The sequence below is a fragment of the Leiobunum rupestre genome, chromosome 4, assembly GCF_980474605.1.
Source record: "Leiobunum rupestre chromosome 4, qqLeiRupe1.1.hap1, whole genome shotgun sequence".
Taxonomy (NCBI): Eukaryota; Metazoa; Arthropoda; class Arachnida; order Opiliones; family Sclerosomatidae; genus Leiobunum; species Leiobunum rupestre.
This window is the reverse complement of record NC_143387.1, coordinates 30,179,765-30,202,022: the sequence shown is the minus strand read 5'-3', so window position 1 is coordinate 30,202,022 and position 22,258 is coordinate 30,179,765. Positions and strand designations below refer to the sequence as shown.

Genomic DNA, 22,258 nt, shown 5'->3' with positions numbered 1-22,258 from the left:
ACGATAAGACGGGTAATTGGAAACACGTTTATCCCAACAACGTCCCTACCCAACGAACGGTTTCGATTGTGGACTGTACGTCGCCGCCAATCTTTATTACGTTTTGAATAATTTGGTGCACGCAGACACGTTATGTCCGAGGTACGGCTACATCGATAGCGAAAAAGGACGCAATTGGCTACATCACATAATAAAATTGACGAGTGAAAAGACGTCAAAAACGATTGCATCTGAAGAGGATAAAGATCAGGGAAATGTCATTGAGGAAAATAAAGACCCCATTGACCCCGATTATCTTACCAAAATTTTCAGTAAACCAATAAAACTGGTTGTGTTTGAAAACGATTCTCTTGGAACCGAGAAAAGGAAAAATATTGTTTTAAAAATGATTAGTGATGCTGGGTTAGATTTGAAAGAAATATTAAAACGATTGATGGAGATTGATAGCTATTATGACTGCTCTGATAGTGATGAGGTGCTACTTTTCGAATCAGACGTAAGGGACGCCTTCAACTCTCTGGGAAAGCACTATTTACCCGTAGATTTATTAGACATGTTGGGATATCCTGCTGACCAAAATGGTTTGGAGCCCAAAGACAAGAACAAAGAAGACCGAGACCCAAATTACCGGTGGGCCAAAGAACAATACAACCATTGGTGTAATACTGGAAGTCGATGGCCCGGAGTGTCTAGCCCTACGGGTTTTGAGTTAGTGTTGAAAAGCCCAATTCAAACTGCTGATGAAAGATGGGTTGCTTACGGAAAACACGGGCTACAGGCCGAGTTTCATTTTCTTAAAGAGCATATCCGCTTGAAAAACCATTTAGAAGTTTGGATTAAATGCGAGCAGAGACAAAACCCGCAATTATCTCGCAGAGAAGCTTATGCATTGTTAGATATACCAGAGGATATGCTAAGGAACATAAAGCACTACGAGGTTACCGTTGAAGACGTCCCTAAAGTTAGGGGTCTCTCGCCATGTCGAAGACGATTAGAATAAGAAGAAGAATTAATTGAAAAAATGCCCAACCCGATAATCGATCAAGGCTATGCCTTAACTGAAGATAACAAACTGACGATCTATGACCGAACAGAAGTACAAAACGCGGTCGACGGTCAATGTGAAAATGGACCAAACGAAGAAACGGAGAAAAACGAAAAGCTTATTCTCAAAGCATCCCATGTAGAAACTGTCGGAAATAAAAGCCACAAAATGTCGACGCAAATAACAAAGCCGTTCGAGGGTGTTACTAAAATTGCGCCAATAACGTCAATTAACAAAACCGAAGCGTTCGTATGTAACGATGAGACACTAGACTTCGATGGTCGTTTAGATAATATCCTCGTTAGAAATGTTTTAAGAAGCGATTTCGATGTCGAAACCTTCAAGACTTTGAAAGCTGGCGAATGGATCTCCTCGAGTGTGATAAATGAAGCAATGGCCGTCTTGATTAGAAAATTTGACAAAAAAATGAATATCATGCCGTTATTTTCGTACCATTACGAATACGTTTACAGCGATCTTTTCATGGCGGCGACTAATTCTTCGGCTAACCTCCAGCGTGTAGCCACTTACCTTCGCGTTAACGAAGCGTTTAACAAAGATATAATCGCTGCCGTAATTACAGATAACCCATTCGAAAAGAAAGTCCATATGCTATTTGGTATCGTACATTTCATGACCAAGAAGATTTTCATACTAGATCCGTTGGGCGATTGCTCACCAATAGATTTCCATCAAACTGCGAACGTACCATTTAAGCCTGAAGAATGGAAGTTCGTTAAGAGCACGGATTGCAAGAAGCAACCAAATTATTACGATTGCGCTTTATTCGGCCAACTATACCTTTATAGCGTTGTAACGGGAAAACGAACTAAAAAACTAGAAGTAAGTAGCTTGCGAGGTCGCAAAAGGTTGTATTTGTTGGCCAAGGAATACGGCCGAAAAATAGACTACGAGAGAAAAAGCTTATCAAGAAAGGCGTGCCTGCGCGATCCCCAGCTAATTATCGAAGTATCAAAGAGTGTGTGCCCTATAGAACGAAGTGATACGGATCTCGAAATGAGCGAGTGGATCAAGGGCTTAAACCAACAGGCTTGGAATACCTGCGAATCGGAGACGACATGTGTTAGTAGCAGGAACAATCGTCAAGTTTTCTGCGTTTCTTGTCGTCGGTGGCTTCACTTAAAATGTGAAGGCTTAGAAGAAAAGAAACTTCTAAAAACGTATTATATTTGCAAAAAATGCAATTAGTTTTTGCAAAGGAATTAAATTGCCAATGGATATACAGTAGTGGCCACTTATAAGGAACCTTTGGCTGCAGGCATTTTGAGCTTTATAAGCGGCTTATTCTGATATCAAAAGAAAGGGTTTTTTGAGATAAATAGTGCAATTCCAATTTCTTTAGTTTTTAAAGGCTTATTTGTGTTTTAAAAGATGAGCAAAGCTTTAGTAAAAAAAACACTTACACGTAACTAGCAACTACGTTTCAACGCGCCAAAAAATATTTCCGCTTAGGTGTCTATCTAACGTTTTAAAAATTGGACCGATACCCGTTTGGGCCTTCGGGGCCCCGTAACATTGGGCACACCGCACGCACCGTCCGGGTCTGTTATTTTACAGCGAGTTGAGGTTCAAAACGCGCGGCTCGAACGAAGACGCAAGAAAATTGTAGAGTTGTGCAAATACTATTTTTTGGGGATTGAATCGAATATCAAATATTGTTTTCGAGGCGCGTCAAATACCAAATCGAATATTTAAAACATAAAATAATTTGGTCGAATATTCTTTTGCCGAAATTCCAAGCCAGTTAACTGATCAAATACAAAATAGCATTTGGTATTTCAAATAATTCAACTTAATAGGTTTTCAAATAACCAAATAGTTTGCATATTTGTCAAAAAAAAATTAAAATAATAAATTAAAAACATAAGAAATTCGAAATTAATCTAGCGCCTTTCGCTAAAACGTTTTAAAGGCGGATGCACACTAAAGGCCCAAACACACATACGGTTTGCAAGCGATTTCGCCTGCGAACCGTATGTGTGTTTGGGCCTAGAGTATGGACGTGCAAGGTACTCTTTATTTGGTCTTTGCCGCTGTGGCCTAAAGAGGTGTCAGAAATAAGGACGGGTTTGGAATTTTTTATTGCGTTCTCCTTTGATGGCTTTAGCAAATTAGACTAGTAGGTACACTACATATTAAAAGTACCAAATACCTTCCCCTCCATTTTCGAATATTCGACTATTTGATCAGGAACAAATATTCGCCAACTTTTTCCAGTGATATTCGATTCGATGAATTGAATATTCGATTTGATATTCAATAGAATTATTTGGTCTCTCCAAATATTATGCGCACCCCTAACGACGATATATTCCTACACTGTACTGATGAGCCCCAAAAGGGCGAAACCTTTCTACAAATGAAATGTTTGGCTATTGATTTTAACTTTACTATATTTTAAAAACGACGGACGTTAAATCTATAGACTATGGCTCGAGCAACTGTTGATTTTTTGGAATTTATAGGCGATTATAAATCGTATAAAGCTAGAATTCCTATGCGGCCATGATCCGTCCAAAAGAGCGAAACCGGTCTACAGTTGGAATTATCTTCGTTGATTTTTTCCTGGTTTTAGTTATCCAAAATCCTTTAATTCGGAAGCCCAACTGATCCCTATCAAGCTGCTTTCCTTTGCAGACACGGGGGCAAAGCACACACGCACCCCAACTATACATGCATCAGATTTATAGCCCGGTGTACCGGTAAGATTGAAACCACACCACCGGAGGTCCGTCATCATAATGCCCTACGCCAGCGTCCGAAAGCCAGGACAGGTGACAAAACCAGCATGGGTAGCAGAACCCTACTACTGACGGTCGCACCCTTGACGCAAGCCACTCAACCCAGCAGAAGGTACAGCAATGGGTCGACCAGCCCCCACTTCGCACACAGCAGTGGGAATAAGAGCGGATGCTCTGGCAACGCCAGCCGACACCCTACCTAGAAAGGTAGAGAGCCAAGCCCTTTGGAAGGAGCGCCTAAAGGGGAACGGCGGGCACACGGCAGACCGCATAACCCGGCACAGCTGACACCGTATATCCCGGTGGAACTCCAAAAGGCCGGGAGATGGGTCCGCCGTGCCCTCATACGGAGGCCCGCAGCCCCACAGCAGGCAACTCAATCCGCCGAGACGGCCAGTTTGCCCGGCCCCTCTCCGTTAGCCTGGGCCGAAGCCCAGTTACCAGCCCACACCGGACCGAAGTCGGAGGTGGAGATAGGACCATTTGGACGGAGCTAACATCTCCCAGTGCGCCACCGCCCGTGCTGGGTTACAAGAGCCGGACCCCGACTCCCCGGTAAAGCCACCAGTTATTGCACACTCCGACCCCTCGTGGGCCACCCCAACTATACAGTCGTGTTTGGCACATACTGCACGTTAAGCGGATTTTATTTCGGACAGTCAAATTTGTTTTAAAAGGGGCGCTATGAAGGGGCGCCAAATTCAATATCCACGCTGTACCCCCCTTAATCCAAAACACTCCTACGTGCCTGCGCGAGGGAATAAACGAACAGGGACGGACTTCCCTTTATCCCAAAAGAAGCGGTAGCGAAAAGAAAGGAGAGATAAGATAACGTAGGGGGAACTATGGGCTACCTATGGCCACAAGGTCACCTTTGACCCTCTAAGAGATATACGGTTTGACATTCTGAATCCCGGGTACCCTTCGCAGGAACGGCCAGCGAAGGGGTCGCCCGAATATATACACCATCTTAATTTAAAGAAACACAAGGTCCAATCCTTGTTGACACATAGTGGTTTAAGTTAAGTTACAATATATCCAAAACTATTAAAATATTCGCTACAACTATTCTGATTAGGCGCTATTCCAGTTTCTGGCTATTTCGAGTACTCACGGTTGCGAGCTTTTGACATATAATAGCGTTACTGGCTATTCCGATTACGCGCTATTAGCCTTTTCAGTTTACATAGAGTCACGTAGTGGAAAACGCGAGAAGCTCATAAACTGCTGGAATTTCGTCTGCTAAGCAGATGATTTTTTGACCAAACTTGTCGAGGATAGGGGACAGTTAAAAGGCTAAGTGGTAGCGTTGAGAAAACCCAGGTTTTCGAAAGGAATCATAGGTAAAAGCGTCGATTAATACCGAAATATTAGTTAGTCGTGGATTCCGAAACGCCATAACTTTTGATCTAAGACGTCGAAGTTGACCAAACTTGTCAAGGCTACGGAAGTATTAAAAGGCTACGTGGTAGCGTTTAGAAAACCCAGGTTTTCGAAAGGAATCATGGGTAAAAGCGTTGATTAATACCGAAATATTGGTTAGTCGTGGATTCCGAAACGCCATAACTTTTGATCTAAGACGTCGAAGTTGACCAAACTTGTCAAGGCTACGGAAGTATTAAAAGGCTACGTGGTAGCGTTGAGAAAACCCAGGTTTTCGAAAGGAATCATGGGTAAAAGCGTCGATTAATACCGAAATATTAGTTAGTCGTGGATTCCGAAACGCCATAACTTTTGATCTAAGACGTCGAAGTTGACCAAACTTGTCAAGGCTACGGAAGTATTAAAAGGCTACGTGGTAGCGTTAAGAAAACCCAGGTTTTCGATTGTATAAAACCGAAAAGTTTGGGTTTTAGTCAATTCCTCCATTTCTAAAGGAATTGTCCGTAATAAGCGTTTAATTTAAAATTATAATGTTCAATAAATAAATAAATAAATAATTTCGTATAATTTTTTTCTCTATTAACGAAGGAACATGGTCTGAAAGCTCCCGAAAATTTTAATAAATACATTTTTATATCCATGAAGTATCAGCTCCTTTGATAATTATTTATTTTTAAAGTTTTTTCTCTTCGTTTGACTATGACCGCGATTTCGAAATAAAATGTTATAATTACGAACTTCAGATTTTTTATTTAAAGTATCGTAAAATAAGTATTTAGCTGCTTCATAAACACCCTTAATTACTCGAAAATTCTCGTAATTTAATTTTCCCACCGTTTGTTCATTTGAAGGAAAACACTACGAATGAAATACTCAGCCGCTTGACAACTAACGACATCTATCGCACGACGCGACGTGACGGCGATTGTATATGATCAGAAGAAAATAGGGGAAGTACGTATCTGTAGCTTTGAGCCATAGAAGTCGTCGTGTGACCCACGAAAATGCCTTTTTACGCATAATAAACCAAACTGAAAAAGTAGTTCCACTTTTGTTTTGATTCAACTCGGCTATAAACGACGAAAGCAAATACGCCTTAGCTCAATTAGCAGAGAATGAGAAGGACATTATGTTACAATTGTTCTATTTAAGAAAAATTGATTTTTTAAACGATGTATTCATCCGCGATTTCCCGCCAAACCGTTTTGGCGCGAAAATTCGTGAAAAGTGACGCCTTTCCAAAGCTGACTAGAAGCGTACTTCCCCCTATTTTCTTCTGATATGATTTAAAAAAATCCTCGTTTTAGATTTTCCGAGTTTTCAAAGAAATTGGTTTTAGCAACGTATTTCTGATTTATATTAATGCATCGTTAGTATGAGAAACTCGAATTAACATTTAAATGGTTAATAAATAGCTTTAATTACTCTCAAATTCGAATAATTTCATTTTTCCTCGTTTTAATATTTGCCGTGATTTAGCAGCCAAATGTTATAATTACAAATTTCTGATTAAAATTTAAAGTATCGTAGGGACGAGAACGCAAAAATTAGCATTTAGAATCTTAAAAAGCAAACTTAATTACTCGTATACACTCGTAATTTAAATTTTCCGTGGTTTCTCCATTTGCAGGACTAGCGGCATCTATCGCACGACGTGACGGCGATTGTATATGATTTAAAAAAATCCTCGTTTTAGTCGCCTGCAAAAAATCCGCGTTTTACTTGATTCCTCGATTTAGCAGCCAAATGTTATAATTACAATTTCCTGATTTTATATTTCAATTATTGTAGGTACGAGAACGTAAAATTTGCATATATTTATATATATATTACACGAAAATTATCGTAATTTAATTTTTCCGTCGTTTGTTTATCGCACGGCAACAATTCCTCGTTGATTATTTTCCGCGTTTTACTTGCTGGGCGCAGTGTGACCAAGCCCTCATGCTACTATGTGGTAGCTTTCCTACATTTTTCTCGTTTTCCTTGTTTTAGTCGTACCCGCAAGAGGATGGTTCTGTTTACAGTCAATTTTAAATTGACAGGCGAATAGTTTTCAGCTACTTGCAATCATACTAGTTACAAAGTACAAACTGCTGTTGATTCGAAATTAATGAAATAGTAATGGATGTGAGTATGAAATTTATGAAAAGTTTCTACACATTTGCAAAAATTAATATTTGTCAATTTGCATGGGAGAGTCTAGTAGCTTGGGTTAATAATACAAGAACAGCTTTAACTTAATTTTCTAATGGTTACCAAACCATCGCCCTCGTCATATTTTAGACGAAATTAATAAATAGAGCTTAACATGGATTGATTTTAAATAATTGAACACTTCAAGAGTGTATATGCTTTTGGTTAGGATAACCCAATTGGCTTAAAAAATGCAAATAAATGGAGTTAAGCTTGACTTTAAGAATGATTTAATAAATGTGCGCAATATCTTTGCGTGTCACTCATTTTGAGTTTGAAAAACCTTTCTTTTGACAATTTCCATTTTTACATTACTAATTGGTTTTCATCTTATTATTCAAAAAGCTCATTAAACATGTGTTAAAAAAAATTTGTATATGATTATATATTTTTCATGGTACCAGGTTTAAAATAAAAATGTTAATGTGCAATGTAATTCTTTTTGATATTTAGAGGGAAGATAAGAATTTAGAAATGGCTCTAGATGTCATGTTAACCCGTGCCCAAGATCTCAAAGTATCTATAGGTTCTTTTATAGGAAAGATAGAAAATGAATACAACATTATGAATTGGTTGGTTTGAACTATCATTATAAAGAATCAATGTTATTTGACAGTGAATAAACTTTTCAGGCCATCTGCTTTGGATAGCTTTGCCTTACTTTCTGGACAACTCAGTAGTTTGCTTAGAATTTTAAAAAGCGAAAAAACACCACTTTTACGGAATAGAGTATTATTACCTCTTGAACTTTCACCAGAAAAAGACGAAGAATTAATGGTTAACACTCTACTTCCTTATGAGATTTATTATTTTTAAATTTATTTCTTTTAGAAATTGACTGAGAATCGAGTCCAAGCATTTAGTCACGAAGTTGTCCCCGATTATTTACGCACAAAACCAGACCCTGAAGTTGAAAGCCGAGATCAACTAATTCTAAATAAAGTCAGCATTGTTCCATCCGAAACAGCTCAAAAGCAAATTACGAGTATGAACAAAATTGCAAATAATGTAATTGATATGGTAAAGTCAAATCGAGAGGACTGGGAAAGCGAATCTGGCCAACGTGCTAGTGCGATACAAACTTCATCCTTAGCCGATACAACAACTTTAATAAGTGCAATAAGCCTTGGGAAAGGGTTGAAAAGCTCTGTAGGTTCACCAAAAGGACAACCAAGTGTTATGCCACCTCAATCCAATGCACCAAGACCAGGTAACAGAAACAGATTATAATGGTTTTTAAATTTAAAATTTATTTTTGACAGTATTTCCAGTTGGACCTGCACCTGGAAAAGCTCCAAGCGCAATTAAAACTAACATCAAGTCAGGCAATGCAATGCATCCTTATTCTAGATAAGTGTTATTAAAAAGTTAAAATAAAAATGTTCATTTAACGAATATGTACACCCATTGGTTTTGGAACATTTGGCGCTGCGGAAAATTTTTTCTTCTCTGGGTCAATTGTGAAACAGTTCCATAATCTCAAGGTTTCATCAGCTCCAGCGGAAACCACAGTAATTCCATCAGGACTCATTGCTAGATTTAATACTCTAGCAGAGTGACCTAAAATCAGAAAAAATATTCAAGAATAGTGTAACCAAAAAATAATTCTTTCATACCAGTTAACTCTGCAATTTTTGTCATTGTTGGATATTTCCAAATAATTAATTCGTTATTCGCAAACCCATGTCCAGTGATTAGTTCTTTATAGTTTGTAGACCAGAGCATAGCGCAAACCTAAATTTAGAGAATTCAAACAAACCAGATTAATAGCAATTCTAATAAACTATTTGAGAATGTAACTACTTGAGATTTAGTATCAATAGTGTTCAAGCAAGTTCCCATGCTACAGCTCCAAAATTTTATACAACGGTCGGCAGTTCCACCTCCGCTGGCTAATAAACTAGATTGCCAAGGGCACCAAGCGAGGGCTTTAACAGCAGCTTGGTGTTCAGTGAAGGAAAACAAAGGTTGACTCTCCGATACATGTGCCGTCATGTTGCCAGCCCAGACATTCAGAACATTGTCATTTCCACCACTAGCGAGAAAACGACCATCAGGAGACCATTTTAATCCGCAAACTTCTTGAGTGTGATTTGAAAGAACGGTTTGTAGATGTTGAGCTACTCTAACATCGTGGTGATGAATTTCTCCTGATCTACTACCACTGATAAAATCATTGGAAAATGATAAGGTAAGGTAAACGAGTTTCATAATATTAATTTTGCAATAACTTACCTGCTTAGGATGTAATTATTCCACGATAAACAGCCAATCCTTTCACGATGACTTGACATTGTTCTTAAACGTTTTAGGTTCTCTACATCCCATAATTGAACTTCTTTCGCACTGGTTCCTACTGCCAAGTAGTTTCCTTCTTTGATCCATGATAAAGATGAAATGTATTCACCAGGCTCGTCAAGTTCTGTCAGCTGATGAATTTCACCACTTGCCGCATTCCAAATGTAAATATTAGGTCCTAAGGCCACTGCTAGATGATTATTGACACTCCAGTCCAAAATATTTATATCTATAAAAAATAATTTAGATGGTGCAAAGTACTTTTGGATAAAGGTTAACTTGCAATAATCATCTTTTATTTCAGGAGCGTCTAATATCTTCTCAGGAGCTTGAGGAATGAACCTTGTATTTTTTTTAGTTGAGCATGGTGTTTTTGAACAACTATAGACCACCCTTAAACTATTTGAAAATCCTTCAGGTGCTTGTGGTGCTTTATTTTTATAGGCCATAATACGAAAATTGGCGAGGTCTACATTTAGGTTGTCACTAAAGGCTTTCTGATATTCTTGGGTATTCGGATTAGAATCATCATCTTGTGGTTTATCTTGCATTATCTGTAGAATAGATTTAACTCACATTTGCCCACCAAAAATTTCAAACAACTAAATTACCATATGATGGCCAATATCAAATTGCATTCCACTTCTACTTGGAATGAATCTGTCGGCTCCATTAACCCCATTTGGAGTTTTTGGTGTTTTGCTACGACCTGGAGTACTCGACTTTGTCTTTCCTAGGAGTTAAATAAAAAATTAAATTCACAGCTACATTTAAATTAAAATTGTTAATTTTAAATTACCAGGAGTCTTATTTGGTGTTTTGCTTGAAGAACCAATAGTAGAAGAATTTGCATTAATGTTAGTCAATGCATGATTGTAGCTTAGATTATTTGACTGGTTCAAGGAATTGTTAATGCTAGACATAGAAGATTCCAATGCCTTTCTTTGCCATCTTGGCATTGGGCCTTTTGTTAGTGGGCCATCCATTCTTAAAACACTCATTAACTCATTTTCCAAATTAAAATGTGCCATAGTTTTTAAAACGTAGCTATTATGTCCAATATTCAGCACTGTAAATAAAAATTACTTGAGTGGGCCTTTCTGATTAACAAAATTAATCAGAATAAGAAGAGACGTTACCGTTCTTATTCGAAAATAGTTCGAAGATAATTTTAAATGCTTCGTATCTTCCTGATTGGTTCACAAATTAAGTTTTGGATATTTTCAATTCGCCGTTCGTTTAATGTTTGGTCTCTTGTCATTGGCTAACATCTATTGAGTTATATGTAATTGGCTAGTCTTATCAACCAACCAAAACTCGAGTAATCGACCTTGACAATAAAGAACCTGAAAGAATGAAAATGACGGTTTGTGCACGTTTTGTGATTGTCTACACGCTGTTAACAATTATGTAAATTACATTATTTTTTGAACTTTTACAGTAATTTTGGTTGTTCCCAATTGCGGATAATTTTGGCAGCCAATTTTGCTTCGAAATTGTGGAGTTATTGGAAAAATTCGGTTTGGTGCGGTTTTTAAAGTTGTTTGACTGTAAAGGCTTAGAAACACCATGGCGGTTACCTTCGAAGGGGTCACAGTTATGGGACTGTGCGAAAATGGTGATATTGCCAAAAAAATTAACTTTCCCGTCGTTTTATGTGTTGTAGACGAATGTGACAGCCTATCACTTAACTTTAGGACATGTAAGAGTTGGTTTAAAGTATTTACTATCTTTCTTTAAATCTTTGTTGCCTTTGTTTACCTTTTTAAGCCTTAGCCCTTTATATTTGCTCATGAATAAAGAAAATTGACTCGTTTGAGAAACGTTTTGTAACCATATTTAATTTTGTTTCGAAGCTGCAAACGTTCCTGATTCAATTCTTGAGGAGCATGTATATAAAACCACCGAAACCGCTAGGTTTGGGAAAGTGTCATTTGTTTTGACAAATGATTTTAGAACAGCACTTTTACAGTTCAGATCTGAAGCTGGTACTCTTATTATCTTAGCAATTTTATCACATTTATGACAATCTTAACTATTTAATGTTTTTATTTTTCTACACAGAACTGTTACATTTTCAAAAAGTTATAACAGATTTTAAAAAAGGCAAGGAAAATTCTATTTTCACGCAAAGAACTGATGATTCATCAGCTACTCAGTACTTCCAGGTTTGTATTTTACAAAATGATACCTGCCTATTCTATGTTTAAATCATGTACAAATATGACAGTTTTATGGATATTTGTCCCAACAACAAAATATGATGCAAGATTACATAAGAACATCAACATACCAGAGAGCCATTCTATCTAATATGGAAGATTTCAAAGACAAAGTAATATTTAAAATTTTCCACTGGTGAGTTATTTAATAATATTTTATTTTTTAAGGCAATTCTGGATGTTGGTGCTGGTTCTGGCATTCTTTCTTTTTTTGCTGTCCAAGCTGGTGCTCGTAAAGTGTATGCTGTTGAAGCCAGTTCTATGGCCAAACATGCTGAAGTATACGGATTTATATTTATTTGAATTTTTTGTGTATTTATGTTCTTTATTTAACAGAACTTAGTTTACCACAATAAACTTCAAGGAAAAATAGTGGTTGTGCCTGGTAAAATAGAAGAAATATCTTTACCTGAGCAAGTGGATGTGATAATTTCCGAACCAATGGGCTATATGCTGTTCAATGAGCGAATGCTGGAAACTTACTTGCACGCTAAAAAATGGCTGGTCCCAAATGGCAAAATGTTTCCGTCTAGAGGTGATCTTCACATTGCCCCCTTCAGTGATGCTTCACTCTACATGGAGCAACTCAACAAAGCCAACTTTTGGTAATACTGACCTACTTAATTATTTTGGTACATACTAGGGGTGTGCTTGTCCTGTGTTTAGGTTCAGAGTCTAGTCCCGAGTCTTGGAAAATTGAACTTGAGAGTCTTTTGTGTCTTAGAGTGCATAAGAAATGGATTTTATTCTTTCAAGTCCAATTAGTCCAAATTTTCTAATAGTCTTATTCGACCCCTAAATTTTATCCTAACCATTTAAAATCAGAAAAAAATATTTTAACTAATTATTCATTATGTACTTAACTAATAGACTAGTAAATAATGGACTCTCCAAGTATTTTTCATTTTATTTATAAACTCAGTCCACTTCAAGTAATTTTTTAACCCTTGGCAAAGGACCTGGGTACTGCATAGAGTCCTAGTAAAACTACTTTTGAGTCTCGAGACTGAGTACTCTCACAGCCCTAGTACATATTATAAAAATCACCATATCACAGGTATCAACAGTCGTTCCATGGAGTTGATCTCTGTAGTCTACGAGAGGCGGCGGTTAAAGAATATTTTCGTCAACCAGTAGTAGTAAGTAAAGCTTAAAGTATTTTTTTTTTTCAGTTTACAATAACTCTTTTAAAAAAAATCATTATTCCTCCAGGATACGTTTGATATTAGAATATGCATTGCAAAATCCATGAGGCACACAGTGGATTTTGAAAAATCCAGCGAAACTGATCTTCACTGTATAAATATTCCACTTGAATTTGTCATTCTTCAGCCGGGAGAATTACACGGATTAGCGTTTTGGTTTGATGTTGTATTTTTAGGTTCAAAGTACGAATTTCAATTATGATTCTGGCTATAAACTATTGAATTAATTCTAACTTCTCACATAAGACATCATGTATGGCTTTCAACATCTCCCACTCAACCGTTGACACATTGGTATCAAGTCCGTTGTTTGCTAGAAATTCCATTATTTGTCCAAAGAGGTCAAGTTGTGACTGGAAGAGTGATTCTAAATTCGAATAAAAGGCAAAGTTACGATGTAGAGATTGATTTGATAGTGGATGGCACTGGCAGTAGAGCGACGAATACTTTGGATCTGAAGAACCCTTTCTTTAGATACACGGGGCAGCCGCCTGCCCCCCCACCAGGCTGTAACGAAACTTCTCCCAGTGAAGCATACTGGCAAACATTAGATGCCCAAAGTAATGGTAAGCGAAATTTGGATTTCCAAAAGAACTAGTTTTTGGTCTTTCTTATCTCAAAGCATAACTTCAGGTTTAGTCGTTAATGGAATTTCCCTTGTTAATGGAACCACAGTATTGGATATACACCAGCAACAACAACCACAACAAGCCCATCTAGGCTCGCATCAATCCAGTATTATTACCTTAGGTAGTTTAATTTTTAGTAGAGTTATTAAAGATCTTAGCATCTCATTCATTCTAATTTTGGCTTTTGTAGGGTCTCTGCCTAGTCCTGGTACAGTTGCTAATAACAGTAAAATGTCCTCCCGTATACAAGCTAACGTTCCTACGAGTTCCATTGGTGGTGGAATCTCTCCTTCTCTCTTTACACAGGTAATTCAGAGTACAAGTTTGGAAAATAAATCCTAATTACTGAATTGCTTTTTCAATTTGCGTTAGCAACAGCAACAACAACAGATAGTTCTTGGAAATACTTCTCATTTTCCAGTAAATAATAGTTTGATGATAGGTGATTACGTGACGCCGGGAAATTTGATAATGCCCACCCAAGACGCAATTCATCAGAATTTGATATTCAAGCATTGATTTATGACCCCCATTGTTTAAGCGAAATACTCTCGATTCTTTTTGGCTAAAATATAAAGTGACGAATTAGGTTCTCTCGAACTAAAAGTTAAAAGAAGGAAATGTTCACAAACTTTTGTGCTCAAAATTTCAATGAGGAAAGAAAGGCATCATTCAGTAGCTAGAATAACACTAATAAAATAAAACCAGACTCATTTTTGGCGGACGTTTGCAAGTGGAAACCATTGCAGGGATTTTATTTCAATGCGAAGGATTTTTTTTTTTTTGAAGTACTGAATAAGGCATTCCAAAGGCAGCTCTTAAGCTCTGTTAATTTCCCCTTTACCTTAATTGATTATATGCCTTTGTGTTCTTGCCCAGTCATTTTGTTTCATTTATTTTGGATTGTTGCGGGGAAGAGAATTCCTAATGTTGAGCTTTTTTTCAAGGCTTAAACTTAACTTATCATATTTTGGTATCGATTAAATTGCTCTTGCGTGTTGTTTAATGGATTGAAAGGAATTTCGCATGGATATCTTAATATGATACGGTTTACAGCAGTTTTCAAAATTATAAGGCTTTCAGAGTTAATTTAAGTGCCTTTTTATTTATAATTTTAACTTAGATAAGTATTTTAAATTTAGGTTAACACGCACAAAGTTACCTATCGAAAAAAAAAGCAAAGGAAACTTAATTGTACATTTGTTTTAAAAGAAAGATTTAATAATAATTGTAGTGTAGCATTTCAGGATTTCATTTGTCAAAATTTTTTTACCAATTAATGTAAAAACTATGCTTTGGTTAACACAATGTTATTTTTCTCCTATAATATCCTATTAATAACTAAACTATTGCACAATTTCTTAAAAATTGAGCGGCTTATTGTCTTTGGCTAATTAAAGGATATTTGGAAGCCAAATGAAATATTTCTCATTTTATACCAAAACGGGATGGTAAAGTTAGGCTACAGAATCGGGCCCACTTCATGAGTGTCCCTCGCTAATAAGACTGAAAAAACTTATAAATTATGATTAATCAGATCTGCCCAATTTTACAAATGATTCTGTGGCGCATTAAAGGGAATCTAGCTTCCAACGTGTGGACCAAGGGATGAGAAGACAATGGGCACAGTTATTATACATAAATTGTATTTATTTGGAGACTGATGGTTTGAATTCTGATTCTTGAATTGGTACGAAATTCAAATATCACAATAGTGCGTACGTTTTTTGTGGGATACCGAAAATTGTCCACAAATATCACTTAAAATTATTTACTAGTTCAACCATAAATGTAGTTCAGATATGGCCAGCAGTAACTAAAAATATATTCAACGGAATCGAATTTTGTTTATGAAAAGTATGTAGGTTCCAATCTGAAAATCGCCAAAATCCCTAAAATAGTCAATAATACAGGTCCCCGATCTCCATCTATATTATAAGGAGCGCTTGGTACGTTGGTCGTACGTCCCAGCTTTCTGGAATGTTTGCTTAGTCTGTCACGAAGGTTCCTCGAAGGTGTTGCGTCAGACGCCCGAGTGTTCAGTTCGTTGCGTTTTTGTCTCCCGTGTTCCCTTATAGGATAGCTTGTGTTTCTGTTGGTTTAGGCCGCTCTTATTCTCTTGCCCTTTGCGTTTTATTAATTTCTTTTTTGTTCTATTTTGTGTTCCTGTCTTCTTTTTATTTGTTTTTTTGGCTTCACTTTTTCTTTCGCCCCGGCGGGGGAGGATCTCCCGCACGATGGGGAAGAGTAAAGTCCGTAAGTCGCCTACTTTGTCTCCGCCGAAGAAGAAGCATTCTACTGTTTTTCCGCATCGTTTTCCGCTCTTAGCGGACGTTCTTTCTTCTGACGATATTGAGGTTGATGAGCCTTCTCCCGTTTCCAGGGTAATTTTGTCGGTTCATTCTTCCAGTTCTGCTGATATTACTCCGCGGGATATCTGCACCGCATTCCTCACGGCCAAGGTGGGTAAGGTTTCCGATATTCGTGTCCTTCCTGGTGGCCGTGTTTCTGTTCTTCCTTTTGATGCCACTCAGCGTCAGGCCATTTTAATGCTTCCATCTACGGTTGGTGATCTTGCGTTCGCCGTGTCTTCCGAGGATTCTCCTCGATTATTTCTGCGTAAGATTATCGGTGTTCCGCTGTCCTATTCCCAGGAAGACTTGCTCTCTGAATTGCGAACTGCGGAAAACTGCTCCCCTCCGGAAATCCGCCGCCTTGGTGTTTCTAGTAAGCTTGTCCTTTTGGGATTTTCTTCAGCTCCGCTTATTCCCGATTATGTCTATCTTTTTAGTCAGCGTTTTGCGGTTCTCCCTTTTGAGGAACGCCCGCTGCAATGTCACCAGTGTCTCCGTTATGGCCACTCCGTGCGCCATTGTCGTTCGTCACGTCGTTGCTCCCGCTGTGGGGGCCCGCATGAGTTGGCTGGGTGCACGGCTCCCTTACGTTGTGTCCACTGTAATGGTGGTCACTCCGGCACCTTCCGTTCCTGTCCCGTTTTTCTGCGAGAAATGGACATCAAACGTATTCAGTCTGAGCGCCGGGTTTCGTTCCCTGAGGCCCGGGCCCTTGCATCGTATGCCTCGTCCCGGCCGCCGGCTCCGTTACTCACTGCTACTGAATTTCCGGTTCTTCCGCCCGCCTCTGAACCCTTTGTGCCTTCTTCTATTTCTTCGGTCCCTGCACAGGTTTCTCCAGAGGCTTCTTCGGGAGCTGCCTCTATTCCTCCAGCTTTTATGTCGTCTCTTATTGCCTTTTTTGGGGCTGTTCTCGCGGGGACCGCCTCTTCGGCGGATCGTTCTTGGCATTCTTCGCACGTTGCTGCCTGTACTGATAAGCATTTGCGCCCCTCTCCGTGGGGGACGCTTCTTTGGAAAGAACTAAATGCGGTTCTGTTTCCGATTGGTTCTTCCCCTGGTGGGTCGGCCGACGGTCTTTATGCTTGATAATGGTCCGCTCTTCCCTCTCTTTGTTGCAGTGGAATGTGGCGGGTGTTGGGACGCATTTTGGGGCATTGGCTAATCTGGTCCTGGAGGCTTTGCCTACTGTGGTGGGCCTCCAAGAGACTTGTCTTCACAGTGCATCTCGCTCGAACTTGAGCTTTGGTGTCTATCACGTTTATCGACAGGATCGTCCGCAGCGGAGCCATGGTGGTGTGGCGCTACTGGTGAACTCTTCTTTCCCCCAGTATCGCTTGGCCTGCCCCGTCCTTCAGTCTTTGGAGGTGGTCGCAGTTCGGGTCCACTTTTCGTTTGGTTGGTGTACCTTCGTCAATATCTATAATCCCCAGGGTGCTGCTCCGGCCGCCGATTATGCGGCGCTGACTCCTCTTTTGACGGATACTTACTGTGTCTTTGGCGACTTTAACGCCCATAACTCTTTCTGAGGTGATTCTCAGGATGATTTGGCGGGTCAACTTTTGATTGATTGGTATTTGGCTCAGGATACTATGGTGCTCCTTAATGACGGGTCTTCGACGCGTCTTGGTTACCATGGTCAACGAGATTCGGCCATTGATTTAACGTTTGTCAGTAGTGATCTCGCCCCGCGCTCGTCTTGGTCGCTCTTGCCCGCTTCGGGGAGTGACCATCTTCCTATCTGTACTGCTTTCGGCGAGGTTAATGTTCTCCCGTTGTCCACGCCTTTGCGTTGGGACTTTTCCCGGGCGGACTGGGTCACGTATCGTTCGCTCCTCCACGCAGTTGATTGGTCCCAGTTTTTGACTTTGCCGCCTGAACAGGCGGTTCATTGGTTTACTTGTACTCTGATAGGGATTGCGGAACAAGCCATTCCTCGGTGCGGGGGTGTTTCTCCGTCTGGCCATCCTCGTCCTCCTCCTTGGTGGTCGACGACGTGTAAGCGGGCCCTTCGCTTGGCTGCGGCTGCTCGACGGCGCGCCTTCCGCTCTCGCCGGGACGCTGATTTCGTTTTGGCTCGCCGTTTGACGGCTTCCGCCAAGTGCCTTGTTCGTGAGGCTCGGCGTCGTAGTTGGCGTACGTTTTGTTCTTCTATCTCCGGTACCTCCCCTCTTCCCGTCCTTTGGAGTAGGGTTCGTTGGTTTAAGGGGGCCTCCGCGTCTCGGGCTTCTCTTCCTCCCCTTCTCCTTGATGGTGTACGGGTTAGTTCCGCGGCTTCGGCTGCGGCCACTCTCGCTTCTTATTACTCTCAGACTGCTTCGGCGGTGGATCCTCGGCCGGCTCCTGTGGTTGCGGAGGGTGCTCCCCCGGAACGTTTGTTTAGCCCCTCGGAGTTTTCTGCTGCCCTTAGCCGTCTGAAGAATACGGCCCGGGGGAGGATATGATAATGTCGTTGTTGCTTCGGAACCTCCCCGTGCAGGCGCAGGATGCCCTGCTTTCTCTTTATAACTTGTGCTGGAGTAAGGCCTATATGCCTTCTCGTTGGAAATCGGGGGTGGTGCTAGCATTCCTTAAACCGGGAAAGGATCCCAGCCTGCCGTCTTCCTATCGTCCGATTACCTTACTATCGGTCTTGGGCAAACTTTTTGAACACCTTATTAAGGCTCGTCTTGATTGGTATTTAGAGGCTCATGATAAACGTACGCCGTATCAGTCTGGTTTCAGGCGTGGTCGCCGGGGTATGGATAATGTTATGTATCTTTTTCATACTGCTCGTCACGCTGTCTCCCTTAAGGGTGCTTGTCAGGCCGTCTTTCTGGATATCAAGGATGCCTTTGGTAGTGTTCGGCATTCTCTTCTTTTGCTTAAGCTTTCGTCGTTGGGTCTCTCCGAACACTACCTTCGGTTTTTCGTTTCTTATTTGTCTGATGGGGGATAGTTTGTCCCCGGCCTATTCCGTCTCTCGTGGGGTTCCGCAGGGGGCGGTCCTTAGCCCTCTTCTTTTTAGTTTGCTCCTGGACGATCTTCCGGCGGCTCTCCCGGATGGTACTTGCCTTGCCATCTATGCGGATGATATCGTTTTGTTTCTGACTGGATTTTCCTTGTCGCTGTTGCGCCGCCACATGCAGGAAGCTCTGAATTGTGCGGTTACGTATTTACATGCCTTTGGATTTTCTCTGTCGCCCGATAAATGTATATGTCTGTGCTTCTCGAGGAAGCGTGATCTTTCTGAGGCGGGCCCTTTGTGCATTTCGGGTGTTGCCCTCCCTTTCCGGCCTACGTGCCGTTATTTGGGTGTCATCTTTGATAGTCGCCTCACATGGCGTCCTTATATTGACGATTTGCGTGTTCGCTGTTTGCAGCGTTTGTCTCTTCTTCGTACTATTGTGGGTTCCCATTGGGGTCCGGATCAGGTTACCTTGCACCTATTTTATTCTGCTTTGCTTCGCAGTCTCTTGGACTATGCGGCGGTGGCTTACCGCACGGCAGCGCTTTTTGTTCTCCGGCGTTTAGATGTGATCCAAAATGCCGCGCTGCGCCTGATCTTGGGTGCCCCTCGGTCGACGGCGATATCGTCTCTGGAAATCGAGTCGTTTGTCCCTCCTTTATCTCTTCGCAGAGACTCTCTGTGTTTGCAATACGCTTTATATTGTCTTCGGGCTTCGCCTTCCCATCACGGTTGGTTTCGCGGCCACGATCTGTCTTACCTTTCTCTTCGGGGTACTGTTACTCATCTGGCGCAGAGCTGGGATTTGGTTGATCTGTTTGATAGTGTCGTCTCGCAGCCTCTTAGCCCCTCTTGGCCGGTGGCTACCCCGTCTCCATTTATTCTGGATGTTCGGTGGTTGCCTGGGTCGAAATCCGATTATGCCGCTCACTCTATGGCTTCGGCTTTTTACTGTCACCTTGAGTCCCTTTCTTCCGAGTGGTGTCTTGTTTTTATTGATGGTTCGCTTGTACCATCTTCTCCTTTTGGCGGGTTCGCCTTTGTCATTCCAAGTCTGGGGGTTCGCCGGAGTTTTCGGTGTCCTTCCACTTTGGCTATTTCTCGCATCGAGTTATGTGCCCTCTGTGAGGCGGTAACTTGGCTTCTCGCCCATGATATTTCTTCCGCGATTTTGTGTTCGGATTCTCTCTCCGCCTTATATGTTTTAGCGGACGGCTCGTCTCTGGATCCGTTGGTCCAGACCTTGTATGGGACGTTACTCTCTTCTCCTACTGCTCGTTTTCGTCTATTGTGGACACCCTCACATGTGGGTATCGTTCCCAATGAGCAGGTGGATGCCCTGGCCCGTGCGGCTTGCTCTACAGCAGTGGCTCCTTTCTTTGTCCCGCCCCCGGATACTCTGACTATTCGGCGTCGGTGTTCTTCCGCGCTCAACAGGCTTTGGCGGCGTGCCTGGGAAACTGCCCTGTCCGGCCGTATTCTCTTCTCTCTGCAGGCTTTTCCGACCCGCCCTTTGGTCTGGGACTGTCATTTGTCCCGGTCCCAAGAACGGCTGCTGTCTTTGGCTCGGGTTGATCGTTTCCCAGTCCCGGCGGTGTTACATCGCTTTGGCTTGCGTTCTTCTCCCCTCTGCCCGTTATGTCGGATTGTAGGCGATTTGGCTCACTTTGTCTTGTTTTGCCCCAGTTCGGCGGTGGCCCGGACGGAGTTTTTTCACGCTTTGGTGGGGGTTGGTTTACCGGCCTCTTTTGGCGGTACTCTGCCCTCGTTGTTGTCTTTTTCTGCTCTTCCGGCCGGCTGTTCGCAGCCGGGGTATTTTCGACTGTTGTCGGGGTTCTTGCGTGCCCTGCAGCGGTTTTGAGTTTTTTGTTGCCTTGACTGTTTGTCCTCTTTATATGTAGTGTTGGTGTCTAAGGCTCTTAGCCGACATCACTTTGCGTGTCACTCTCAAAAGCGACAAGCGGAACAGAGGGAAACCGAGACTGCCTTTCGCTTCGTTACTATCTATTTTCTCAAAATCTGTCGCCCCTGAGAGTTGGGCCGTGTTTGTCCCAACACGCAATACACCGGAATTTCGGAGGGGAAGGGGATCGTATGGGGTAGTTTCAGAAGGCCTGTGAGTTTCGGAAACGGGGAGGGGCGGGGGTTTCGGGGTGGTTCCGATTTGAAAGTCCCGTGGCGCTCTCGGCGTACGTTAGTCCCGTGGCCTTTATGCATCAGCCATTGGATACAGGGGGTTTAAAGGGGTACAGGGTTGAGTTATTTTTGCTGGGAAAAAGGTACCACGGAAATTCTCGCATTGGAAAGGAAGGGGAGTACAACGGAAATTCTCGCTTGGAGAAAAGGGGGAGAGGGTACCACGGTAATTATCACATGGGAAAAGCGGAGAGGGTGGTACCACGGGGAGGGTCGACCTCACAACGCCGAATTCTCCTTTCTCCGAATTCCCATATCACCGAATTCTCTTTTCTCCGAATTGATATAATTCCGATTTGCTTTTACTCCGAAAGTTCATATCTCCGAAGTCCCATTTCTCCGAAATTTATTTAGTGACCTCACATCTCCGAATTCTCGTTTCTCCGAATTCCCATTTCTCCGAATTCCCATTTCTCCGAATTCCCATTTCTCCGAATTCCCATATTACCGAATTCCCATTTCTCCGAATTCCCATATCACCGAATTCCCCTTTCTCCGAATTCCCATATCACCGAATTCCCTTTTCACCGAATTGACATATTCTTGCTTTTCCTCCGAAAGCTCATATCACCGAAGTCCTATTTCTCCGAAATGTATTTAGTTACACTATGCAGAGTTAAACCTCCTACGTGTCAAGCCCGCTTGTGGCTAAAGCAAGATTATTGAAATTAAATAATCTTGACTAAAGTTTTCCCTTTATTTTAATTTTTGGTCGTAATTAAATATGATGTTTCATTACAGTATAAGAAAATTGTTTGGTAGCATATTTTATTGTTACAATACAAATTCTATAATGTAGATGGCATTGTGTTTTCCGTCCTCTGTCAGAAGGGGACAGAAGAATGAATTTTTAATATAAAAACACATATTAAGCTTTCAATATCCATGTCAGCTACAGTACACAATTAAATAAAAGCAGGAGCCGCGGAATTGGGGGGCAGGTAGGGCCAAATGCACCCCCATTTTGCATGGTAATGTAGGGTTATTTATGCTTTAGTCGTAGGAGCCTAGGAGGAGCTAG

At 41.2% G+C, this 22,258-nt stretch overlaps 3 protein-coding genes across 6 annotated transcripts; 2 read left to right on the top strand and 1 right to left on the bottom strand.

Annotated features, from left to right (window-relative positions):
• Positions 1-7,194: 7,194 nt before the first annotated feature.
• On the top strand, positions 7,195-8,777 carry MED8 (mediator complex subunit 8). 2 transcript variants are annotated; one of them, XM_090171433.1, is made up of 5 exons: positions 7,195-7,320; positions 7,840-7,958; positions 8,019-8,163; positions 8,218-8,596; positions 8,658-8,777. In XM_090171433.1, the coding sequence occupies exons 1-5, from the start codon at positions 7,315-7,317 to the stop codon at positions 8,738-8,740; spliced, it is 732 nt and encodes a 243-aa protein (XP_090027559.1). In that variant the 5' UTR covers positions 7,195-7,314; the 3' UTR covers positions 8,741-8,777. The 2 variants fall into 2 exon arrangements, with proteins under 2 accessions (XP_090027559.1, XP_090027558.1); XM_090171432.1 differs by having other exon boundaries at positions 8,649-8,777.
• On the bottom strand, positions 8,617-10,787 carry fzy (cell division cycle 20 protein fzy). Its single transcript, XM_090171431.1, has 7 exons — positions 10,484-10,787; positions 10,296-10,417; positions 9,968-10,238; positions 9,622-9,913; positions 9,190-9,550; positions 9,003-9,120; positions 8,617-8,946 (listed from the first exon to the last, which is right to left on the bottom strand). Exons 1-7 carry the CDS (start codon positions 10,713-10,715, stop codon positions 8,774-8,776), a joined length of 1,569 nt encoding a protein of 522 aa, XP_090027557.1. The 5' UTR covers positions 10,716-10,787; the 3' UTR covers positions 8,617-8,773.
• A 269-nt stretch (positions 10,788-11,056) lies between these two features.
• Positions 11,057-15,138, top strand: Art4 (arginine methyltransferase 4). Of its 3 annotated transcripts, none has more exons than XM_090171721.1 (12): positions 11,057-11,386; positions 11,541-11,672; positions 11,749-11,852; positions 11,915-12,019; positions 12,075-12,185; positions 12,243-12,511; positions 12,964-13,045; positions 13,119-13,294; positions 13,358-13,677; positions 13,787-13,861; positions 13,931-14,046; positions 14,113-15,138. In XM_090171721.1, exons 1-12 carry the CDS (start codon positions 11,254-11,256, stop codon positions 14,257-14,259), a joined length of 1,770 nt encoding a protein of 589 aa, XP_090027847.1. In that variant the 5' UTR covers positions 11,057-11,253; the 3' UTR covers positions 14,260-15,138. The 3 variants fall into 3 exon arrangements, with proteins under 3 accessions (XP_090027847.1, XP_090027846.1, XP_090027845.1); XM_090171720.1 differs by having other exon boundaries at positions 13,745-13,861; positions 14,119-15,137; XM_090171719.1 differs by having other exon boundaries at positions 13,745-13,861; positions 14,113-15,136.
• Positions 15,139-22,258: the final 7,120 nt, after the last annotated feature.

Coding starts and splice junctions, on each gene's coding strand:
- MED8 (XM_090171432.1), top strand. Junction 7,959..8,018: donor GAATACAACATTATGAATTG/GTTGGTTTGAAC, acceptor TAAACTTTTCAG/GCCATCTGCTTTGGATAGCT. Junction 8,164..8,217: donor AAAAAGACGAAGAATTAATG/GTTAACACTCTA, acceptor TATTTCTTTTAG/AAATTGACTGAGAATCGAGT.
- fzy (XM_090171431.1), bottom strand. CDS start 10,715: ATGGCACATTTTAATTTGGAAAATGAGTTAATGAGTGTTTTAAGAATG. Junction 10,418..10,483: donor AACACCAAATAAGACTCCTG/GTAATTTAAAAT, acceptor TTTAACTCCTAG/GAAAGACAAAGTCGAGTACT. Junction 9,914..9,967: donor TGAAATAAAAGATGATTATT/GCAAGTTAACCT, acceptor TATTTTTTATAG/ATATAAATATTTTGGACTGG.
- Art4 (XM_090171719.1), top strand. CDS start 11,254: ATGGCGGTTACCTTCGAAGGGGTCACAGTTATGGGACTGTGCGAAAAT. Junction 12,186..12,242: donor CTATGGCCAAACATGCTGAA/GTATACGGATTT, acceptor TTTATTTAACAG/AACTTAGTTTACCACAATAA. Junction 12,512..12,963: donor CTCAACAAAGCCAACTTTTG/GTAATACTGACC, acceptor ACCATATCACAG/GTATCAACAGTCGTTCCATG.